Here is a 24,943-nt window from a genome sequence, read left to right on the forward strand (position 1 = left end):
TATCGATTTGTTTAAGTTGCACAAATTTCAGTATTAAATTAAAACGCGTAAATAATAAATGAATAACGCGCGTTGAATGGATCGGATTGAAGCAAAAGTCAAAGGAACGCGGATAAAATTGTTTCGTTTTATTGCAAATGGAATGGAAAATACGCTTCTTTCTTTTTTTTTTTTTTTTTTTTTTAATAAAAATAAACGCATCGGATGAAATCGAATCGATTATTTTTTATACATCTTTTTTAAATCGCTTGCACGATCCAACAATTTCGTTGCAATCATTATTTATTTATTTCCATTTATTAGTAATAATGTAGTATGACGCAAACGCAACAAAATATTCACATTAGTAATACTTTATACAATATATATATATATATATATTTACATTTTAAAATAATTACTTCAATAGTACGAATAGATCGTGGAAAATTGATAAAATTCTTCGCTTGATGATAACAAAAAAAAAAGAAAAGGAAAGGAAAAAGAAACGTCAAAACGTGAATTATGATACGATAAGAAAAACGAGTCGAAGGGATAATTTTTCATCGCGTAATAATTCGCAATAAGACGTGATTCGACGCGATGCGCAACGAAGTTTAAACGAAGCGAATTGACGAAAATAGGGGTCGAATCGTCACGAAGGGAGCGAAAATTATTCGCAATCTCCTTACAAGTAAAGGCAATTATCTTTGATATCAGTTGAAAGTGGTACAGCGGCAGAGAGGGGTCGTGGGTGGTCAAAAGTCTCCTCGATTTACATCATCGACGATTACCACCTACGGTCCTGAACCTCGCTGCCAACGGAGGAAACATATGCACGCGCATATTTAACGCATAACGGCACACACGGCGCCCGTGCCGTGACACGGGGTTAACCTAGAGAGAGGTAAGTGGACGGAGCCAAGAAAACCAGAAGGAAGAAGTTGCCCCCACTCCCGAAGAAACGCGAAAACTTGGAACAAGCGGACGAAATTACGCGCATGCGCGCAAGTTGAGATAGAAAAGAAGATAACAGAAGCGGGAAATTAACTTTTCGATCAACGATTGATAAAAAAAGAAAAAGAAAAATCGACTTAAATCGAATACTTTTTAAAACGAATATTTTTTCGTGCAATCATAAGGGAATAGGAAAAATCATGAGGGCGGAAACGAGAGACAGCAGGCTCGAAGCAGGCAGAAAAGGAGGGAAAACGGGGGAGGGGTAGAAGAAGTACGAAATACGGATGGACAAGCGAAAAGGAGATAGCGAGATGGCAAGGCCAGGCAAGGTAGAGAAACGGAGAGAGATAGAGAGAGAGAGAGAGAGAGAGAGAGAGAAGAGAAGAGGGGGAGAAGATATTTCCTCCCCGGGGGCCTACTCGTCGATTTTCCCTTCCTCTCGTTCCCCTAGCCGTCACCGTACCCCCTCCGGCGCAGTTGCGCCACTAGGATCGGGGCCTTACGAGCGCGTGACGCATGCTTTCTTGTTTCATACTCGCTCCGTCGGCCTCCGCGTACGCACGTGCGTTCCTCACCGAGAGGCAGGCCCCCCATTCAAGTGTACGTGCGGGAATCCTTGCTTGGAGTGTGCGTGTTCGTTCGAGGATTCGCGCCGGTTTCATATCGAAGCTCGATTTTTCACCGTTTCCCGTGCAACGAACACACCGCCCTCTTTTTTCGACTGTCGAATCGAAAATAACAGCTATGGAGATATAAAGCCCGGGAGTGTGAAGGACGACGTTAGTGCTCGAGTGTAAAGACATTCGTCGTATCGTTCGTGGAATTCGAGGTTCGTAGAAGACATTGAACGATAAGCGGGAATATTTTTATTTTATTGCTACTCTGCTCGATCTTTGTTGACTTTCGTTACAGAACAACGCGCGCGTGTGTTCACTTTCAAATCTTGTTTACGAACTTTTATTTTGCGATAAAATATCTAGTCGACTGTTCCACTGTTTGTTGTGCACTGTATGTTCGCTTTTCGTTTACAATTGCGAATTACGTTTTACATTTTCGAACGAGGACCGACACGTGATGAATCGTGATACGTATATATATATATATATATTGCGATTCTTTTTATATACATACCTCACATGCGAAGATCTTCGACGTAATCGAATTAGCGATTTGAAAATTGAAATTGTTAATTCGAACGAATAGAATAGAATAGTTACGAAGCGAGCAATACTCGAGAGTTTCCTTGGACTGCTTTACGTGACGTCACACAGAGAACGTTCGTCCGATATTCATGCAATATTTACACTCGTATCGGTAGCGCGGGTGCGGAACATCGCGATATCTATCAACGTCTTAAACTTTTTTCGCGTCCGTCTCGAGATCTCTTGTTGACTTTTGCCATTGGATTTCCAGAGGACTCTCACAGCTCCCCTCTTCTCACTAGCACACATTCTACACCAGTAGGATCATCTGACGATCGGTACGCTCATACGAAGCGACGCAAGCGTCGAGTTTGCCTCGTCGTTTCTGTTTTCTGCTCGTTCACGTGTTTTCCGCATTATTTTATTACGCCGATTCTATTCGACACCGTATATTCTGTTGTTTCTTTCGTATAAACGTAATCGAAATTTTCAGTGGGAATTTTTAAGTGCATCGTTCCGAGTGTAATTTTGACGAAAAATCTTGAGACGTTCGTCGCGAATTAGGTTATAATATTCCGTACCGCGTCAAATTGTGTCCACTGTGTATTGTCGATGTTCTACAATTGTTTAAACATTATTAAAAATATTTGCTGTCAATGATTTACGTCGTATGTCTGATGCTTCGTAAATGTAAACGATTTATTTAATGCGATATTGTTTTAAATAAAAAAAAAAGTGTTCTCGTTCGAAAGTGATCCAGTCGAAATTTCCCGGTTTAAAAGATACAAAGTGTTTCGTTTAACTAAATTCACAATTGCAAGATCCACTAACGATAAAGTAACGCCATGTTCGTTCACGAACGTTCAGAAGTTGCACTTCGAGAGTGATTCGATTTCTCGAAGAGACCGTTTGGCCTGAAGATAGCGACACCATTTTCAAGCGGAACGAGGACGGATTACGAAGCGGAGATCGATCAAAATCGAGTTAGCAATCTCGGATTTCATCGGTATCATCGGTTTCATTCAAATCGGAACGAGTGTAGAATATCTTGAGCACGATAAACGCGCGTGTCATTGTCATTTTCGTTTCGTTTCGAAATAAGAACCATTGTGCATCGTGGATTGTCCTTAATCGTATATACGAGACTCGTCGAGCGATAAAGCGTGTGTGCGGTTCTTTGTGTCGGAGACGAGGTGATGAATTGCTCGAGCTCTCGCGTATCGTTGCAATCGTTTATTTCTCGCAACTCGAAAAGAACGACGACCCGTGGCGAGAGAGTATCGTTATCGTTTTCGCGGTGAATATTCGCGGTGGAGCGTATCTAAATCTTCGAATGTGACGCTCGTTTCCACGCAACATCGAGCAATACGGTTGAGAAGAAAAAAACAAAATTTGATCGAAAAATATATAACGCTTTACGGTGTGGTGACGACGCGATCAAGGAAAATATCGGAGACACAATTCCACGAAGTGTGAATCGAAACGCATCGTCGTCAAGGCTGCTTTTTGATCTCGAAGGGAAACGGGAAGCAATAAGTTCTTGCCACTGCGCTTGCGCTTATCTAACGAGCGACTCTGCTTCGACCGTGAAGCAAAAAGGCCACTTATAAAGCCCGCGCTTTTTTCCACGCGCCATCTAACCTAGCACGGATAGGCGAGATCTAAAAGTCGATTCTCGGTGCGATCGTGAGAAACGTGTCACGAGTGAGAATATTCATCGAAGAGTAGAAGAGTAGGCTTTTGGCCGAAGGCTAGCTACGTTCCCTTATCGTAATAATTGTGTAGAAGAACAAAGTGAGAAAGAGAAAGAGAGAGTGAAGAATCGTGAAAGAGGAGGAGGAAGAGAAAGAGGTGGTGTGTACGTATCGAGGAGAATCGAGTGGGTGGAGAGCGAGCTCTCTTCTGGATAAGGCTAGCATAGAGGAAGAATTATCGACGATAAATTATATTACTGGTGTCTAGGAAAAATCATCGTGGAAATAATTACCTGGTGCGCGGCGGATAGAAAACGATTAATCGTTCTTTCGATTATTCGCCGGCCGGACCCGGGAAATTTTAATAAAAGCAGCGAGCGAAAGCACGAAGTTTGCGTAGGAGTGGTGCGTAACTCGTGATATCGTGGGCGGTGTGTTCAATGATCATAGCGTTGTTGTCGGGTTTTGTCGTCGATCGACGTGCGTCGAATTCGCCTGGATGCCAGTTTTGGAGGGTGGTGTAGCTAAAAAGCGAAGTGTCGACAGGACAGCCCGCAAAATGCGGATGAGACTTTGCACCGGTTCCAAGGAGTCGTATACGCTTCTCTCCAAGAAACGGTAATTTCTCACCTTTTTTCTTTTTTTTTATAATTTATACTTTCAAACTTAATCGCACGCAATAATTTAAAACGATTGCATCCAGATTTAACCATAAAAATGCAAAATAGTCGCGAATTGTTTAGATTAAAATTAAAAATAGATGTCACGTTTGGCTATTCCGTTCGGGACGCGAATTAGGGTAGCGTGTAAGCGTGTTCTTCCCCTACGGTGCACGTCGTTAAGAGTTTAGAGCATGCCCGTTACATCCTGGACGGGAGCGTACCGTGAAGTTTGCATGAAGCAACGTAACGAGCCGTAATCTCGCGGTAATTTACGAAATGACAGTCCATAAATATTTCGTTGGTAAATTGTGATTACGGGTTTGATCGACTCGACGTTTTTTTCTCTTGACGCTCCTCCCCTCCTTTCTTAACCGTAATCACTGTTCACGTAGCCCACCACGTATATACACAAGTGGTCACTTTTATCGTTACGATGATAACGATATTCGAACCTTATCAAAATTCTTACTCAAAATTCAACGATTGAATTAAAACAACCTATTATCTCTTCACGATGATTAAATATACAGAGAGATCCGGTGGGATTAATATTCCGTGTTCATTTTCAAACGACGATAATACGATGATCGCGAGATAACGAAGAAACGAAATCATCGTGGGGGTATAATTTTACAATTACAACACAACACTTGTTGTCTCGAAAGAAGGCGAACACCTGTCTGGCCGCCTTGGTGGCGCGTGTACGTGCACTCGGTACGTGATTCGCGGGGGGATTGTTGGCGGACTCGGTGTGTTTCAGAAAATCGGAATGCGCGGTGTAACGCGATACACGCGGATGCACCAACGGAAACGTGTTTGTTTTTCGATGCGCTGCTGAGCGGACACGATTTTTCATGGCGATGCATCACGCCGCGATTGTTCCACGGATACTCGACGGAATACGAGGCCTGCCACCTGATGAAAAATCGAGGATGGATTTAATATGGTAAAATGATTTTACCGACCGAGTAATTGAAAAAGTATTTTTCATTACACGTCAATTCGCTTACGAATCCGACAATTTCGAATTTTCATCGTTTATTTTATTTTCTTCTTAATTATTAATCGTCGATTTTTTATGGGAAAATAAAGATCTTAAGATCTATTTGAACATCGGCATAGACGCATACGCGAACGTCTGATTCTCGTATTATCCGGTTAAAAGGGTTCGTTCGATGTCCATTTGAATTGGCCAACCCTGAAAATACGATTTCTCGTGCAATTCATTTAAATGGAAATGAGGTGAGAGTGTTTTAAATATCAATTCGTCCTCGTGGATATAACTGTAATTACGCTTATTTAGAGATAATTAAAGGATCCTCCACGGTTAAGGATTCTTGGAAATAAATTGAACGTCAAGAATGATAAAATTCGCCCTATTAATAATCTGCATTTTAATAAATCTCGAGTAGCTATCGTTTTTCGATTCTTCTCCTTCCTTTTTTTCTCATCCAATCTTTCTTCCAAAAGAATTTTCTTAATTTCTTTGAGTTGAAATTCGTAGATGTTCAAAACTTACGTGATTTTGATATTTTACTTATTCATTTATCGTTGGAAATAAAAGAGAGAGAAGGGGAGGAGGAAGGGAGATATAATAAGCGAAAGAATCAATTAAGAGAAAGATATTGGGGATACGATTAAGCAGGGAATAAAATTGTTTAACGTTAATTTCTGGTCTTTAAGGATGTCGGATATTTTTATCGGGTATCCATCACGGATGGAACGGCTCGAGTCAAATGCAGCGCTCTATATTTCATCGTGCACGCGCGCGAGCACCGGAACTAAAAAAAGAAGACACAAGGAGGGATAGCACTAATATAACTCCAGACATATCCGCTCCTGCAAGATTAATTCACCGTTAGTCACTGGTTTCGCGATATAACGTGTCTCCTTAAACAATTCCGCTCGAAATCTAACCTAATAAAAAAATTATTACGGAATTTATCGTTGAAAAATGAAATCAATTGTTCCTTTCGATTCCTCTAACGAGTCTGAATACGCGTTTCCTTCTTTTATCCATGTGTACTTGTTGTAATTTTTCGAATTTTCGTCATGGTTCATATACCGTTCATCGTACGTTGAAACCATCAAACGTTTTTTGCCACTTTTTGTTCGGTCACTGCGCGCATGCGCTCCATCCGAAGTGTGGATAGATGGCGCTCGAGTAATTTCAGTCCTCGATTTTCGACGGTCGAACGTTATCGCGATAAAAAAGCAGGGTCGACGTAACCTAAATTTAGTTCTTTTCAAATCACGCAAAAATACTCTCTTGTATCCGATTATTTCTGTCTCTACGTACGTGTTTATTCGATATCAATCTCTCCGCGAATAGCTGTTTAACGAGTGCACGGATGGACAGCGCGTTTCTCTCAAATTTCTCGAGAGAAGAGAGAATCCACAAATATCGTTCATGGACCGACTCTGCTTACAAAGGGAGATCCTTCCAACGCGGATAACTCGAGTTATTAAATTTAAGAAAAAAATGAACGTATGATATATCGCGATGACAATCGCGTGGTAAAATTATGGTAATTCGAGGGCCAAGATATCCGGCCGTGCCATAAATATTCATTCAGACGCGGGGCGAGGGGGTACTTAAACTATTTACATAGACGCGGATACGAGCGAATTGAGAGAATTCGAAATGGGCCTCGGTGAAAATTTTTCGTATCCGATTACGACTGAATACGATAAACGTCTTGACGACTCGTGAGAAGGGAAGGGGGAGAATCCCTTTCACTCGAGACACGGGTAAAAATATTACCACGATTCTCGCGAATGAATCGGTGCGGTTGTTGTATCGAAAATTCTCGTGTTATTTATTATTTCGTAATAATAATAACCTTTCGATTCGACGATTTCTTCTATGATTTTGCGTTTTCTCCCCTCTTATTTAAAAAATCTCTCTCTCTCTCTCTTTCTCTCTCTACCAATCGAATTCTAACCATGATTTCGTCGTTTCCAAATTAACCGTCACGTGGCACAATGACGATGACTACATTGGATGGAAAACGTTTAGGGCCCCCTGGAATTATCGACATTAATACCGATTTAGTTGAAAGGAGACGAGAAAGGGGCGGCGAAGGAAAAAGAGGGAGGGGGGATGGGTAGGCGCAGGTATAAAAAGGCGAGTGCTCTCACCCCTTTATACGTGTTGGCTCGTGTAACGCGTGTCCTACTCATTGAAAAGTCCGTGTTAAGCCGGTCAGCGTTAAGTCGACGGTGAACCAATAAATCCTCGGCCCTTTGATTTCATAGGGAATGCACGAATGCCGCGGCAACACGAGTGCCCTTTCAAGTTCTATTTAACACGAGACGTGTCGTGTACACCGCGTACGTGGATACTGTTACAAACGTACATACGCCGACGGATCTATTATGGTCGCGTACAACCGTGTCAAACCCATCGTTTTTTCGATGACACGGTTCATCGCCGTCGAAATTTCTTTATTTAATAAACTTTGCCGATATAAACTTTCGAGGAACAAATGTGACACGTCCATAAATAACCATATGTGTGTACTTTGTAAACGCGTCGTTTTTTTCTCAATACACGGTCGCAGTAGAATTATTATCGAAAATTTTAAAAAACCCTGACTACCATTCAACAGCTACGAGAAACTAGTCGAAGAAACTAGTGGAATATCGTAATATACATTACGGGTAAAAGTTTCGTTTCGAGATAAGATCAACTTGAACGTACTTTGAATAAGTGAAGCAAGGAAAAATAATCTCGGATATTCGAGTTCGACGACAATGGATGATTTACGCGTAGTCCTGTCAGACGATTTTTGCGTTTCTCTTTCACTCGAGTATCAGCGAGCATTATAAATTAACATGTAACGTCGAGGGTTACAGAGAACAAGTGAGCGTATGTTGGCGATATCTTGACCGGATTCTCTCCACGGATTACTTCCCTTTCTTCTTCTGGCCACACAGCTGCCAGATTTCCGTCGTCTCTGCAACGCCTGTCCTTCCTTTCGCCTTCCCCCACCACCACCACGCGTGCTTCCCCACGATGAATCGAACCTCTGTGGCGAATCGCGTTATACGGCATTCGGCGAATTTTCGATCGCTCGTAATACGAAGGAATATGCGGTGTGCGCGCGCCGATGTTTAAAAAACTCGACTGACTCGAGCGTTGGAAGCAGAGACGGTTTCTCGAGCTCTCTCTCTCTCTCTCTCTCTCTCTCTCTCTCTCTCTCTCTCTCTTCTCTCGATAGAACGAAGTTACGAATTGTGCTTAAAGAATTTTATTTTCCTCTTCCTGGAAGAAGATCGATCGCTTCGATGCGGTTTAAAAAGTTGGCGAGTATGGGACACGAGGTAATTCGTAAAGTGAAAGACGAAAGGAATATTTACAATCGGCCTCGTGTCCTTTTTCTTCTCTCGAGAAGAGAAAGAGAGAGAGAGAGACGGTCTCGTCTATCATGGAAATCTTTGATGGCAAACGATATAATTGAATTCTTTGTCCATTACGCTATCGCGTTTCTTCGTCCCAGCGTATCCAGCTACCGTGCGGAATGATTTATCGTCGAGATCGACATTCGTTTTTCCTCTTCTTCTTCTTCTTCTTCTCGAACCGAGAAAATGGAATCGCGTTTTCTCGTAAATTTCTTATATATATATATATACCCGGTGACCCGATCATTCGCCCAATTTTTTTCTCCTTTAACCTCGTCTCGAATTTTTAATAACCCGAAAAAATTGGGATTTATCGTCCACCTCCGTTCGACTTTTATTATCTCGCATCACGTATAAGGAACGGAAGGAAGACGCGTTGTAAATATATTCAAGCATTGCGAAATTATTATTCAAGTGCATGAAAAGTGCGATGTCACAGCGTCGATTTTTGCATAAAAAAAAAACCGGAAGGGAACGTTGGCCTTATTTTGCATTCATTAATTCGAGGCAGGCTTGCTTCTTAACCGCGATGATGTATCTCGCGGAAACGTTACGACGAGTAATTTACGGGGATAGAAACGGTCCATTGTGCGATGATTCCTCCAACGATTCCAAGAATTCACCGAGTTGTGCAGTGCAAAGATATTTTTCAACTGTTTCTAACTGTTGGCGATTACGGGAAAACCGATTACGGTATATATATATATATATATATATATATATATATATATATATGTTTCTTTGATTCGATTCGAATGAATTAATCCCTTTCGGATCGGATTACGGAGACGTTTAACAGCCCGGTCTGGCTTCGATAGTTTCGTTAATTGTAACATTCGTCTTGTTTTTTCTTTTTTCCGCGATGTTTGAAACATTTATGAATCGTTGCGATAAATAATAAAGGCGACGGGTGCAATAATCGAAGAGTGCCTTAAATTAAATCTTGAGCTTTTCTAATTCCTGAGATGGCAAAGAAAAAAAGTGGGTGTTTAATATTTCATATATTAAGGTGCGTTTCACGGTCGAGAGCGGAAGTTAATTTTTTTGTAATTAAAGAGGTGAAAAAAAAAAAGAGAAGAAAGAAAAAATGATACGGAGAGATCACGATTAATTATCCGACTTTTGTGAATAGTCGTGCGATATGATTTTCTTCGATATTCGTAATTGAGCTTTTTCGTTCGGCAACAAAAACGGTTCGGTTCCTCCTTTCTTCTCGTCGCATCTCTAGAAACGCATCGCGTTGATTGTTTCTATTAAACGCAATCAGTACCATTCACTTTATTGCAGCTGTGTATTAAAGTTGTTTAATGGGGGGGGAGTATTAACGGCCAGGCCAGCCTCGATAGAAGGCTATTACGCTTTATTTCACCGTTGCATCTCTCACCCTTCATCGGCCATTTTTATGCCAGGACACGAAGTTATTCAAAACGCCTCCTCGAGCCAAACGGTCGAAATACTCGATCGGAAAATTTGTTAAAATTGTTACGATTTCGTAGAAAAAGAGTTAGAAATTATTTACTCTTTTTCAACGATTTCTCGATTTTATCTTCATTATTGCGTATTGTATTTAATTTGTCGAAATTAAACTCGATGAAAAATATTAAATTGTTATAACAGTCTCGTAAAATCAATGATTTTTTTTATATAATTGTCGAGCTTTTCATGTTTTAATTATTTTTAGATTTCTCGAAAACTTGTGTTACAACTTCGTCACAGTAATCGTAAATTTATCATCTGCTCTTTTCAACGATTTCTCATCTTTTTATTACACGTTTAATTACAAATTTTCGAAATAGTCGATGAAAAATTATTAAAATTGTTACGAAAAGACAACGATTTTTCAATTTTTATCTTTGTCGCGCATATTTTAATTACAAATTTCTCGAAATTGAACGCGAAATGTGCGATGAAAAATTTTAAAGTGGTTATAACAATTTCGTAAAAACATAACGATTTTTCGCTCTTCACCACGCGTGTTTTAATTACAAATTTCTCTGAGATTGAACGCGATCGAACTGTTAATTTTAAAAACTTCGTAACAAATTACTCTTAAATTTATTATTCAACTTTATTATTTAATTACAAACTAATTTCTCGAAATTAAACGCGATCGAAAATTCTCAACCAAAAGTCTGTCCTCGAAAGATTCGAAACAACGATTCACATTTTCTCTGGTCGATCGTGATCGAAATCGTGATCGACCCTTGATCCGGATCACGAGGGAGGATTAGCAGGGGTTTAAGTCGGGGTGACGAAGCCCTACCCGCCCATCCACCTATTTTACGAAGCCGACCGCGCTCTCTCTAATCCATCACTGCACCGTTCCAACGTACGCGCTTCGCTTCGCACGTATAACGTCCCACGCGCTCGAATTACGCGCGCCCACCTCGTCGCGGCTCGATTCCTCGCCGATTTCCCCGATCGATCCTCCCCTTGTCGCTTGGAATCCTTGGATTCTTGAATTCTTGGTTCTTGGAAAAGGAGAATGGAATCGTCTCCTTTTTTCCACGTCATCGTTGGTGAGACAGACCGGAAGGAGAGTGACACGATCCGGCAGGAATGTGGAACGCGTTTGGAAATTGGAGGGAATTGACGCGGGTCAAAGATCGGCGAGAAAAAGAAGGTTTTTCAAAGTGTTGCGTCACCACTTGCCGGATCAGACGGAGCGATGGTTTTATTTTGCTATTTGAAGAGGGAAGCGAGGATTTAATTAAGCATCTGCTTCTTCCTCTCTTTCTCGTTGATAGCTGTTCGCATCGCGATGATGTTCGCGAAGAAAAGGAAAAGAAATCGACGTCAACTTGAAATTAGAAACCTTTGAATTTATTATTTTCGTTTCGAGATGATAACAAAATGATATTCCGGTTTGCTTTTTTTACTTTTTATTTCCCCTTTTTAAAGAATTTTCCCTTCAATTTCTATAACGTCTATATTTATATTTTTCACCGATTTGAATCGAACGTTCACGTTCGCGATGAAATTTCGGAATGGAAGGTGTTTCGCAATACGGCGGTTGGCTTCGCTTCTGGACAGGAAACGAGCAATTAAGCCGGCAGAGCGAGCTTATCTCGCGAAGCGAGGGACGAAGGAGGAAGAGAGGGAGAGGGAGGGGGGAGGGTCGTAAACTCGTCCACGAATCCGTCGTGGCACGAGACCGTGGTGTCGTCGTCGTCGTCGTCGTCGTGCACGAGCGCGATCCGTGAAACGATCGTGATTGGAACGCCGTAAGAGCCCATCTCTCTATCCGCAATAAAATCGGTGATTTAGCTATGGCGAAGATCGAACGTGCGTATAAAATTGATTTACGCAAGAAAGGTTTTAAAAGATTTTCTCGCGTCCCCGGCGAAAAATCGCCCCCTGGAATCGTTCCTCTTTCTTCTCCCCCCCCCCCTCCCTCTCCCCCTCCACTATCCACGCCCATCTTCTTTGTCGTCCGCGAGGGATACGGCCGTCCATGATAAATCCGTCGAGCGGCCGAATTTTATGCTGGCAACAAATTTCGCGCCACGGTGCGCTTGTATTTCACCGAGCGAACGTTCAACGTCGCACGCACTTCGCCTCGTGAAACACAAGCCGCGCTAACGTTCGCGTCGTTAAGAAACCAGAATTTCTCGTACGGACGATAGTCGTACAGGGGGGGACACCGGTCTGTTTCTAGGCAAACACATCGGAACGATCGGGTTTTTGATACATACGACACTTGCCAGCTGTGCTCTAAACCATCTTTCGAACAACGCCGGTCACTGTGCTTATACTTGAAAGAAAAGGAAAATCTATTCGTATATGTAAGACGTATATTCACCGCGTCTAGCAGCGGTTCGAATAATATTATATAATTGGACAAAATTAATTTCGTTGAATGTATAAAATGTAATTGTTTCGATGCAGTGTACAACAACTGTACGTTTTAAATCTTTTTTTTTTTTTAATACGCGTTTTATATTGGAAATCCATGTAATATAACGATTTGTTAATGATTTTTTACACGTTCCACATCGTTCCACCACGCGGTAAGAGTATGAAAAATAGAAATGTTTTATTTTTTTCCCAAACTATATTAAAATTAATTTTAACATTTCATCTAGCGGATTCTTTAATCCAATCATTGATATTTGTATGTATCAATTTTTGTATCTAATCGGATAATTTATAGGATAGGATAACTTCTTTCTTTCTTTAATAAGCATTTTGAACATCTGTTTCCTCGGAATACAATTTCCAATTCTCAAAATCCAATTTATCGTACGTTTGTCAAATTCGAAGCGCTTTCGAAGTTAATCGCCACATCTGCCACGCGGATATTTTACTGCTCAACGATTCAAATCGCAAATATTCGCGTATCTGTACACTTATATATTTTCTTTCTACACTTTTAACAACAATAATAAATTATATAACAAAAGTCAGCATTGTTTCCGAAGAAAATAAAAATAAAATCTCCACAAACATAAACCCAAACCCAACAAAAAATAATTTCGTCCTAAATTAACTCCTATTATTCGAACCAACCCACGTGTAGATCCCCCACGAGAAGACGACGGAGATCAAGTCTCTCCGCATACCACTAACACCCGACATTATCGACACTATCGATTTTTCGCTTACTTACGAAGATATTCTCTGTTTTTGCCAATTTATATATATACATATATACACGCTCTCGTAGACGAGTCTCCCCCTCCAAAAAAAAGAAAAGAAAGTGCGAATCGTAATCCGACATCCCGTTGCGGGAACGTTTCATTAAATCAATCGGATTAGGGAGGGGGGAGTCATGTTTGCACAAAACAGAGACGTTATCGAGCACGTAATCTCGGTGAATGGAGTCGTCGAGCGTAACCGCAATTCCGTCGTATGCGGAAGCGCGGCGGCGAGGATAATGGGCGAGGAGGGAGGGAGCGGCGTGCCTGCCTCCCCGCCAACAATGGAGATCGGGGGAGAGGGACAGTGGGCACTTTGTGAGTCACGCGTCGTCGTCCACCCCTCGGCCCGAGATCATCATCCGACGACCCCTGCGGCGAGCCTTCGATACTCTCCTCTCCGCCGATTTTTCCCTCTTTTCGCTCCGCTCGCGCCGATCTCACCGATTGTTATTCAAATACGCGAATATATATATATATATATATATATGTATGTATGTATATGGGATGCTGGTACCTCGTGTTCCGTTTTCTTCTCTTCAAATTTTTTCTTTTTTTTCTCTCCCTCTTTTCATCTCGCGTTTTAAAAAGTGATGAGTGGAGAATCGAAACGAGATAATGTTATAAAATTAGGATATTCAAGGAAAAACTTTATTTATTAGTCTTTGGTTAATTTATATGTATCGAAATGAAAGAAAATTAGACAAACATCCATTTAATTATTCGTTTAAAATATTTCAATTTTTATTTTCAATATCAATCGCCATATGTCGTTTTAACTTGGTCGTTTTATCGCGTGTTACGACGAGCCGAGTGTAAATAAGATTTGGATCGAGGATGTAGAGTACAATTTGATTCGGTCGAGGTGGTTTCGAGAAATTTAAAAAAAAAAAAAAATTCGTGCGTAATACGCGAAGGATTACCGATTTATTTACGTTATTGCGTTCTCATACGTGAAATATGAGTTCCATTACGCAACGAACGGTAGAGACTGGTCACTGGGCCCATTGTACTCGTACGGGTAATGACAATCGGCGATGTGCACAGCACAGTGGGCACTTTGTGACTCACTTTGCATCATCCCGCTGCAACAATCCCCAGCCATCGTTATTGTCGGCCGATTCAGTTTACGCGATTTATTTTTTTTTTTTTTTTTTTTTTTCCTACTCCCCTTTCCTCTCCAGTAATCGATTTGCGGACGAGTGTGTCGGAAATAAAATTACATACTTATGAAGTGACGGGCACAGAGGAAACCCGTCCGGCCGGAAACCTCGATATTTGCCAAATTTTCCTTCCATCGAATTTTAAATTACGTACAATCGTTTATTTCCACTTCGGTTTCCAACGAAATTTCAGGATATTTCGAGGAAGAAACGATTCTCTGAACACGTTTCGTTATAAAAAAAAAAAAAAAAAAGAGGATGATTTTAAAAGTAGAACAACGAGGTCTGTAATATTCGAGTATCTACTTTACATATAAATGATTGTAATTAAAACGGAAATTTTAAAAAATATTTTTTAGTTTCCAATTTAAAAATATAATATTAGTGGGATAAAATTAACGAGTTAAAACTCATCATAAACTCATCATATCTTGGTTTATTTTTATTCACAAGTCTACGAAAACCTACAAACTTTCTCAGAAGTTGATAAAAAGAGTATTAATTTTTAAATTAAATAGAGAATTGATCTTCTGGTGTGGTAGGAAATTTTTTTTGAAACGATATAATAGAAGATATTTTCGAAGAAACATTCGCAGTAGTCTCGCATCGAGAGGATCTGTACGTTGAGTGGACATTTTTCGTTGCAAAATGTATGTACTTGTGTACATACGTATGAAAGGCGCATATTTATCGCGTTGAAATATACCGATTAAACGTCGGTTTAAATTTCTCTCACGCCAATAACGAAATCGCTCTAATGACGCTCCATTCCCAGTAACGCGACCGCGCTTTCTAATTGGGCTTATCCCGTGGAGCGTGACGCGTTCCGATTAGAACAGACCGATGAAATTCGGCCGTTTCGCGGTCGTTTCGTCCAGTCGGTATATACGAACCCTGTTTTAATTTCGCGTTAGGCGTTCCTCTCTAAACATTTCCAACCCGGTAATAATAACGTATTCGCGTAACCGTATAATTAAAGTTTCACGGGATGGAATTAAATTCCGTAGGAAAAATGTTGATCGATACCACTGTGATATCGTGATTGACGTAATAAAAATGTGAATAGTTCGAAATAAACTAACGTTGAAACGTGTGTTTCGTACTTTATCGGTTTGTTGGATTCGTATTGGGGAGGGGGAAAAAAGAGACGTGTCTTCTCATTGGTGGAAAGACGTCTCGCGCAGGAAACGCTTATTTTCACACGTATTCTTTTTCCTAGCGTGGTATTCGTCACGTATACTAATCCGATCGCGACAGAGAAGGATAATAAAACGACGATCCACATCGAAGTCGTAGAATTTGAAATATTTTAACGTATCTATATGATGTATAAATTTTTTTATTTCTCATAATATAGGCTAATTCGTAACGATCATTTAATTTATAAATATAATTTTATATTCGACTTAGTTAAGATAATAATTGTATGTGTGTAAATAAACAAGCTAGACATGTATACTTTATGGATAGTTTCGAAAATATTTTAGCTTGCAATTGTGGATGGCTATCCTAATATATAACTTCATAAATAATTTTTATGATTTTTAAATGTTTAAATTATATCTCTTCCACTATTATGCGGTATGTAGTGTCAACGAATAAAGTTAATTCGATAAATTATCGTTCAAAACGTAATAATAACAATCGGAAATAATTGTAATGGCAAGCTAATAAGTAATTACTTGAAGTAACTTTATTTTTAACTAGTTTAACTTTTTTCAAGTTGGATTAATATCCAACTCTGTTGCGTCCAACAAAGCGTCTGAAGTGGCGGATAGGCGGTCCTTTTCAGACTTCTTTTCACCAGTGAAGTATAATGATACGTGCACGTAAGTACGTACTTATGTACGGGTTGCAATACGGGATAAGTCGTCTATGCCTGGAGAGTAGAAAGAAAATTCGAAGCGAGGTCGGCTCGAGAATTATTGCCGATATTAAATTGTATGGGTTGCATCGAAATAACAGGGTGGATAACGATAACTACTCTTTATCGTAACGAGGGGAGAGGGTTGGGGACGAGGCAGCGGTGCGTTACCGATCGTTTCAACGATAATATCGAAAGCCACGCGAGGAATTAATCTTTCGATCGAGGAGGAGGGATTCGGGGAGGGAAAAACGATGAATCGATGCATAACCAATGTTGAGGAGGGGCAGCTACCCCCTTTCCTTCCAAATTAATACCACGTATAATCGCCACGCTGTATAAGTGACCAATGATGAGGAAAATTTAACAGTCGAAATTACGAATAAATTACTTTAATAATTTTTCGTTCGAAAAATAATAATAATAATCAGAAATAATTTTAATTAAAAAATAATCTGAGATTATATAAAAAACGGATCGATTGTATAATAGCTATTTGTTATTTCAAAATTTGTCAGGCAAAATTTCGATAAATTTCGATAATTTATCGTTCAAAATAATAATAATAATAATCGATCGATTGTATATAATAGCTACGAATAAACGTTATTCTTTATTTCATTAATCGAATACGAATGGAAAAAAAATATATAAACTTTCGTATCCTCGAAATTCCAAATTCTCGCTTTTACATTCGTAACTCGTTTTAATAAACGGATCGCGGTTCCGTCTAATTATCCTTATCGAGGTGACGCGACGCAATAAAGGTGCGCGCGATTAAAGGGAGGGAAGGACGTTGCTCGTCGATCCGAAACGGGTATTAGCATTCTAAATTTAGTCGTCGGCCGGCAACCTTATCCAAACAGTCGCGCGTCGCGCGTATTTATTAAGCACCGTTTCGGTGAAACTGATATTACAATCTAACATATGGGCGTGACGAGGTGTGAATAACTTGGGATTACCCCAACCATAGTCGCCTCGCGTCGGATCCATTCGGAAAATTCGAGCGTTTCAACTTCTCCCTCTCTCTCGTTCGCGTCGCCTCGATTTAAACAATGTTTCGAGCCGATCGAACGAAACGATGATGGTAACAAATAGGAAAATTTGAAAAATTTTCGTATCGTAACATTGGCCGTCGCCGCAAAGACGATTAAAATTCATGGAGAAACGTTCATGCGCTATACACCGTACGAGTGTATACGCAATTTCATTTGCTCTCAAGGTTATACAGGACTCTGTTGGCCGAGGCTTTCAGGTAATTACCGACGGAACACGAGACACAACACGATGCTGTACACAGACGCGCATGCGCGTATGCGTGAAATTCCTTCGCGGTTGATAATATATATATATATATATATATGTGTATATTCGTGGTTGAATCATGATGTCTCTCGGCATATGGACGTTCCGTTGGCCGATCGGTGTGGAATCGCGTGCCGCGTCCTGCTCGGCCGAATGGAAACGAGCACGTGGCCATCCACTCCGCCTCGCGATTCTATCTCGATCCCGTCTCGATTCCACGCTCGAGATATAATACGTAATCCACACCGCGCACGCGCGTCATCTGCTTCGAAGAACAAGGATATAATATAAGATTTCGATATACGTGCTCGCGCCATTTCCGCGCTGTGCAAAAATCCAATGGAACGAACCGTGGTCGTCTTCTCGATTTTAATTAGACTCGGTTTATTCTCTGCTGCGAGCATTTTTTTTCCTTTCTCTCTCTCTCTTTCTTTCTCTGTTCTCTGCTTGTTTGAATCGCTTCGATGTTCCGGAGGGAAATCTTGGCGGCAATTCAAACTCTTATTTGTGCGTTTCCCTTTTGTCGACGAGTTCGTTATCTCCTTGTCGCGAGGAAAATGTTTTTTCCTTTTTCTCTCGATCGAAATGATTTCGTTTACTCCCCCTGAGAGCAAGGCTTGAAAAAAGAGTATGCAAAGCGAAGAAAAGAAACTTATGAATGATAGTCTAAAAAAATAATGGTAATTATATTTAAAATGTATTTATCCTGAATGAAATGCAAGTGTCAAATTTAAATTATACATATATACATATGTACATATATACAATTATACATATGTGTGGCTTAATGTTGTAGTTTAATCCAGGCAAACGGGAAAGTGTTTTTCCGCTTATTAATTAGCGTATCGTATCGAGCAATAAAAATTCAATGGTTCAATTAATTTCAAAACGTAATAATAATAATCGATATAACAAATTGTAATGGCAATTATTACAATTTTTTTAAAAAACTCAAACTCATTTTATTCGAAATACTTTAACCTGGACCAATGCCCAATTCCGTGGTATCGAGCGATATCGTACGATAAATTCAAAATCCTTCGAAGAACGCTCGATAAATTCGGTCGATAAAGTAGCGCGTCGCCGTCATAGAAATTCCCCCTACGACCTCCTTTGCTCCATAAGCGTAGTCACGGGTCACGTGGAACGGGGTCAAACGTACATCTCGTAAACGCGAAACGTCGAGAGAAACCCCGTATCAGCCTCTCGAGCGGGCAGTTTCGAGGGTGCCATCGAGAGGCGTGAATGCTCTCTTTGTCGGAATGCAAATGTCACGGACGGAGGAAAGAGAGAGAGAGAGAGAGAGAGAGAGAGAGAGGAGAGAGGGAATTACGCTCGATGCACAATACTCGTAATAATGGTAATGAAGAAGAAAGAAATATGGATTATGCAAATGGAAAAGGACGAGGCTCGAGAGAAGCGAGGCGATCGAGATAGACGCGGTGGAAGGATGCGCGGCGTGAAAGTGATGAAGGCGAGAGAGAGAAAGTTAGAAGCGAGAGAAGGAGGAAAGTCGGATATTTTTCTCGCTTAAATTAAAGGCAGAGGCGACATATGCGGGGTCGCGCATATATCACGTGGTCGTCAACAACAACCCCTCGAGCGCTCGAACCCCCAAAATTACGAGGGCCACTGTTTGTTATTTCTTTCTCCCTCTCGACGCTCGACCCAGCCGATGCTGGGTACCCTCTGTCCAAACATACGGCGCGCGCGATGCGCCTTTCGACCGCTGTTTTCGCGGCTCCGTGTTATTTAATTCTTGTTTAATCGTCTCGAGACAAACAAATCTAACAAGTCCCTTCTCCTTTTTTTATTCCTTTTTTTTTCTTTTTTTTTTATCTCTCCACAGACGTCAGACTTGTCCGTACGAGTGATTGAATTGTTTTGCGTGGCGCGTGGCAGTTGTTGGCGGTGAATAAATAGAGGACACGGTGTTGATATCGGATATACGATGCTTAAGCGGCCCGTCGTATGGTTATTTACGCGGTAAATTGCAGGGTCGGTTCCGGAAAAAATGAGGGAGCTTGTTTTGAATCACCGCGATAATAAAAGCGAGCCCCGTGTTTGTCGAAATAATTAATCATTTTATACGTGTAGCTATTCTCGTGAAAAGCCTTGATTCGTGTAACGCGTGAAGAGGTTATCCTCGAAACGAAAATCAAATTACGTTATTCAATTTGGTTTATAAATATCTTTATTTACGATGAAATATCGAACCACGATCGGGGTTGGGCGTTAACCCATTGAAAAAGTAACTAGTTAAAAATAATCTCGAATAAAGTTACTTTAAATAATTATTTATTTATAAAATGCTTAAACAATATGATTCGCTTTTCGTGTAACCCCGCCCGTTTGGAATTACAATTATTTCCGATTATTATTACGATAAATTATTAAAGTTTCGAACGATAAATTATTAAAGTAACTTTATTCGTAACTTCTACTATTAAATTTTCCCTATCACCGACCACGATGCTCGTAATCTCGATACGTCTTGAAAAGAACGCAAGAAAGAATTTGTTTCGGGATGAACTTGGTGTCCTGGTCGAAACGAAACATTCTACTGAACAGCGCACGCGCATTCTTCTCTCGATTTATCTATGCCCAACGACCAATAGAGTTTGAACACGGTAGAAACGGTAATCGCGGATTCGTGATTCTCGCGTGTATATCTAAATATTCGCGAGAAGTTGGCGTGGAGTAAAGACGGTTGACACGGTCTCTTCGAGTCCAATATATTTGTCTGTTTATTCGATTCGGTATCGGTGGTAAAACGCAAAAGGGAAGTAGCGGGAAGACTCGGCCGTGTTTTCACGAGCCTTCTCGACGTTGAAGCGCACGTGGGCGTGAAGAAAATGACGCGAAGTAACGCGGTAACGCGGTTTTCACGGAACAATCGTCCCGCGATTGCGATCGTTTCGATCTGGTAGAAACGATCGAGGCAGGGGTCGAACCGGAACCGATCTTTGAGATCGCATTGAGGGGAGGGAGAGAGGGGGCCCGACCTGTGGGGACAGTGTCGTTAATATCGGCAAACTTGCCTCCCATAAATCACAATGGGATAACGCCCGTTGCCATCGCCCTATCGATTCATTTATTCTCCCCATCGTGCATCGTGATGAAGTTGTCGCGCGAATCATACTTCTGTCCGATCACGAATCACTCGAGGGGAAACGAACAAAAATCCGTTAAAGAAAAATTTAATTGTATTCGAAAATTCGAACAAAGTAATCGTTCAAAATTGTTTTTTTAACAAGTTTTACAGAATGGTGCTTGATTGGTGATCGATCGAGGTTGCGATGCGTCTCGCGATGAACAAATATTTGTGCGTGAAATCGAACGAGAATACACATCGATCCCTCGACAAGCATCTCGAGCGCCGCGGAGATTGATTATTTCGCTGCGTGTTTTCGCGATGGAATACGCTTTGTTCGCACGGTTTCGGGGATTTTTGCCGTTGGAAATTAAGTTTGCCAATAGGATCGTGCGAATTTCTTTATCAATATCGAGTTTTTTTATCGCGGAAAGCTAACGATTTCCGGGATGAAAGCGCAACAGGATATTGCATCGCGACTCGGGTCCAAACTTGGCTTCGCGCCGTAAACTACGCTATAATACTTTTCTTCGTTCATTCGTAATATTTGTATTTCGTTATCGTTCGATAAATCGAAAACTATACGAGGTTTTCGGATCCTTTTATGCGCGTTCGCGAAAACGAGCATTCCATTCTCGATAAAGTTAAAAGTTTAAACGTTCTATATCTCGTGTCTCGATATTCGACGAATTTAAAAAGGAATAACCGCTAATTTTCTTCTTCGTTTGTTTGTGCTTCTTGAGCGTACACGAGCTTCGTACGTACATCGATACAAATCGTGGAAACGTAACGATGGAAAAGGGAAAGAGGAGAGAGAAGTGGTAGATGTGATAGGCGTTAATTAATAATACGCGATAAAATCAAGAAAAATTGATCGTTTCGCTTTGCAACGGGTGGAAACTTTCTACTCGAGTCCTCGACTTGTTATATACACTCTATTCTCATTATCGTACGAACCCGAAACTCCTCTCTGAATAATTTCATGGTGGTTACCAGATACCCACCAAAGGGTTTTCTCCCCCGTTCGCGGAGACTCGAAGCGTGATCGATGTTAAATATCGACGCGTGCACACGCAACAGAGCGTGTTCTGTAATAAAGCGATCACGCGGAGGAACGCGACGCATTTATCATGGAGCAGCGAGCACGCTCCTCGATGCGGGATACTTTGGATCCGATCGATCGATCGATCGATCGGAGGCAACAATGTGGCGTCGCGTCACGGGCGTGTCCCCGTGTGTCGGGAAGGGAAGAAACAAAATGAAAAATTAAAGAGGAAAGAGAAAGCGCGTTCGTGGCCGCGCGCGCGTCCACCTTTGTGCAACGATCCATCATCGAGCGAGCCTTGTACCTCTCCGCACGTATACCCTCCATCTTCTATCTTTCCTGTTCTTTTTTTCTTTTCTTTTATATATCAACAATTTTTACGATCAATTACGATCGGTAATTTTCAATCGTAAGTGTCATCGTTCTATCGAAGTTTAAACCGAAGATTTAACCCTTTGCACTCGTATATCTTACATTTTATTATTATAAATACATATTACATTAATATTACATTCTCTTGTTACAATGTTTTTTTTTATACTAAATTTTTTAAAACAACAAGTTAATTTTGTAGTATATTCTCAGAAAAATGTTTTCATTTTGATCGAACATTTAAAAAAATTCCGAATCGATCCGACAACCTTCTTAAGTATAAATACAAAGAGTTAAATCTTGCCGCGAATTCTCAGAGTGTCGTAATTTACCAGTGTGCCGACAAACTGGCCCGCTTGACGTTATTGCGAGAATATTTCGTGCACGATAATACTCTGACGTGTGATAATCCACTCGCGTTGTATCGCGAGGAGAGGAGGAAGAATAGCAACGGGAGTTTTATCAAAGAGAGAGAGAGAGTATTTCGCGTTTGTATTTCGTGTACGTAACTCGGTCGTTTTTCAATCCAGGGTTGCGGAAAGGGGGTGGGTACCTGCGTGGTGGTTACTTTGGTCGACAGACCAGGGGGGAACTTTCCTCGAAACTGATAAACTCGTCTCGGTACAGTAAATCTAAACGGGCGGCGCGATAACTTTCACGAGATAAAATTGTTGCGCGATCCGTCCACCATCGATTTATATATATATATGTATATATATATATATCGGACCATTCGGTGACTTCGCGCGCCGATTACTCCACGTGCGTCCGACATACGGTTCGAATAAATGGCTGCTAACTGGACAAAATTTTCACCCTGTACGAAGAGGTTTAATTTAATTTTTCCAGCGAACCAATACTGCTTTTTTAACTGTTCGCGCTTGAACGCTTGTGACTCTCGGGCACAACTCGGTTCGATGCGATAACACGAGAGGTGACTCCAAGGGCACCACGGCAGTTCGAACGGACACGATGTTTGTTTACGTTTGGTTTTTTTCAAATTATATCGCCTCACGAATGGATTCTCCTAAGCTCTTTAGGTATAATATTACAAAGAATACGTAGAATACATTTTTGGCGTTGATCCAAGTTCAACGGTTTTCGTGGCGATAGAAATATTATTTTTAAAGTTTTTGAGTTTTGTAAGCATGAAATTAGTTCGAACGAAGATGAGTTTGATTTTTCGTTATTAAATAATAAAATTATTTCTATTTGTTAAGAAATTGACGATAGAAAGAAGGAAAATAGGGATAAAAATAGAGATGTGATAATAAATGAGAATATGTTATTGGGATTGTAAGGTTTGTAACGATATTTTATTGTGATATTTGCCTTGACAAACCGAGGATGCTTCTTAGTAATTACTTTATTAATAAAATATCGCACAACGTAGATTTTTAATAGATTTCAACAATTTAATATTCAATAAATTATCTTTCTTTATACGTAAAGATAAATAAAATATTAAAATGCAAAAGTTTTATACATTAATCTGTTAAACGTTAAAATTAATCTTAATATAGTTTAAAAAAAAGTAGAAAATTTTCATACTTTCCACTGTTATCGCGTGGAACGATGTGAAACGTGTAAAAAATCATTGACAAATCGTTTCGTTGCGTGAATTTCTAACTTCAATTTACAAAAAAAGAAACTTATCGATAATTTATAACGATTTAAATTAAGATAAATGTTTCGAGATATCGATCGAGTTATCGACTAGTTCTTTGCTTATATACCTGTATTTCGTTCAAAAAAAAAAAAGTTTTAAAATTTTAATAACGTATAGTTGTTATACATTGCATCGAAACAATTATTTTTTTATACATTTGAAAATTAATTTTGTCCAATTATATGATACACATTATTCGAACCACGGTTTTTTAATCCAACTTTTAGTTAGTCTCTTTACTTATTTTTCCTTTTTTACGAAAAAAAGAAAAAACTCGAAATTTCGAGCGAAAGCATTCGATTTGATGACGTAGCAGTTCTTGTCGCAAGAACGGTTTGGAAAATGAGAAATTTATCAGGGGGGCTGAACCTGGCGTGCGCGTAAATAGTGTTTTTGTTCGTGGTCCTGGCGCGGTGAGAGCAGGGCCCTCGTCACGAGCGCTTATTAAATTAACTCGTTTAATTGGAGCCGTTCTTTTATTTCACCAGCACGTGCAGCTCCCGTAGAAACCCGATTCCTATGGGAAACCAGCCACGTACTTTTCTCGTGTGTCACCTACGAGATCTTCCCTCTTTTTTTTTCGAACACGGTCGACAGAATCGTTTTCCAAATCCTTGAGTCTCCAGTCTCAAGAGGAAGAAAGAATGGAAAAATTTAAATTTTTCTATTTTATCAGTATATATACAGTATATATACACGTTTGTAACGTTTAAGTTATTTTGCTTGGAAAGAAGTATGTTTACAATGTAAAAAAAATATAATTTATCGTGTTCCCCAAGATTCTTGCGCAACAGTTATTTTTTTTTTTTTTTTGAAAAAAATAAGAGCTTTATCTCTACTAGGTTGACCTTTTCGGAATACGAGAAATAACGGTCTCGCGGCACAAACTTCCTTGGAATTTTTCAATAAAATTCTGTTCAAAGGACTCGCGTACCTGTCTTACATATTTTCTA

At 40.3% G+C, this 24,943-nt stretch overlaps 1 protein-coding gene across 9 annotated transcripts in view; it reads left to right on the forward strand.

The window, feature by feature from the left end:
• The window catches only part of LOC100864830 (rap1 GTPase-activating protein 1), a 105,224-nt gene that overhangs the window by 32,635 nt on the left and 47,646 nt on the right, over nt 1–24,943 (forward strand). Inside the window, exon 1 of one of the 9 annotated variants that reach the window (XM_086916324.1) lies at nt 2,118–4,393. The exons of the other annotated variants lie outside the window; for them this stretch is intronic. Within the exon in view, the coding sequence (XP_086772450.1) occupies nt 4,275–4,393 (119 nt within the window). The 5' untranslated portion in view covers nt 2,118–4,274. Of the gene's footprint in view, nt 1–2,117; nt 4,394–24,943 lie in introns of those variants that run through there. 9 annotated transcript variants of the gene reach the window in all.

The sequence above is a fragment of the Apis florea genome, unplaced genomic scaffold (assembly GCF_048593485.1).
Source record: "Apis florea isolate Af1SG1 unplaced genomic scaffold, ASM4859348v1 contig_3802_pilon, whole genome shotgun sequence".
Taxonomy (NCBI): Eukaryota; Metazoa; Arthropoda; class Insecta; order Hymenoptera; family Apidae; genus Apis; species Apis florea.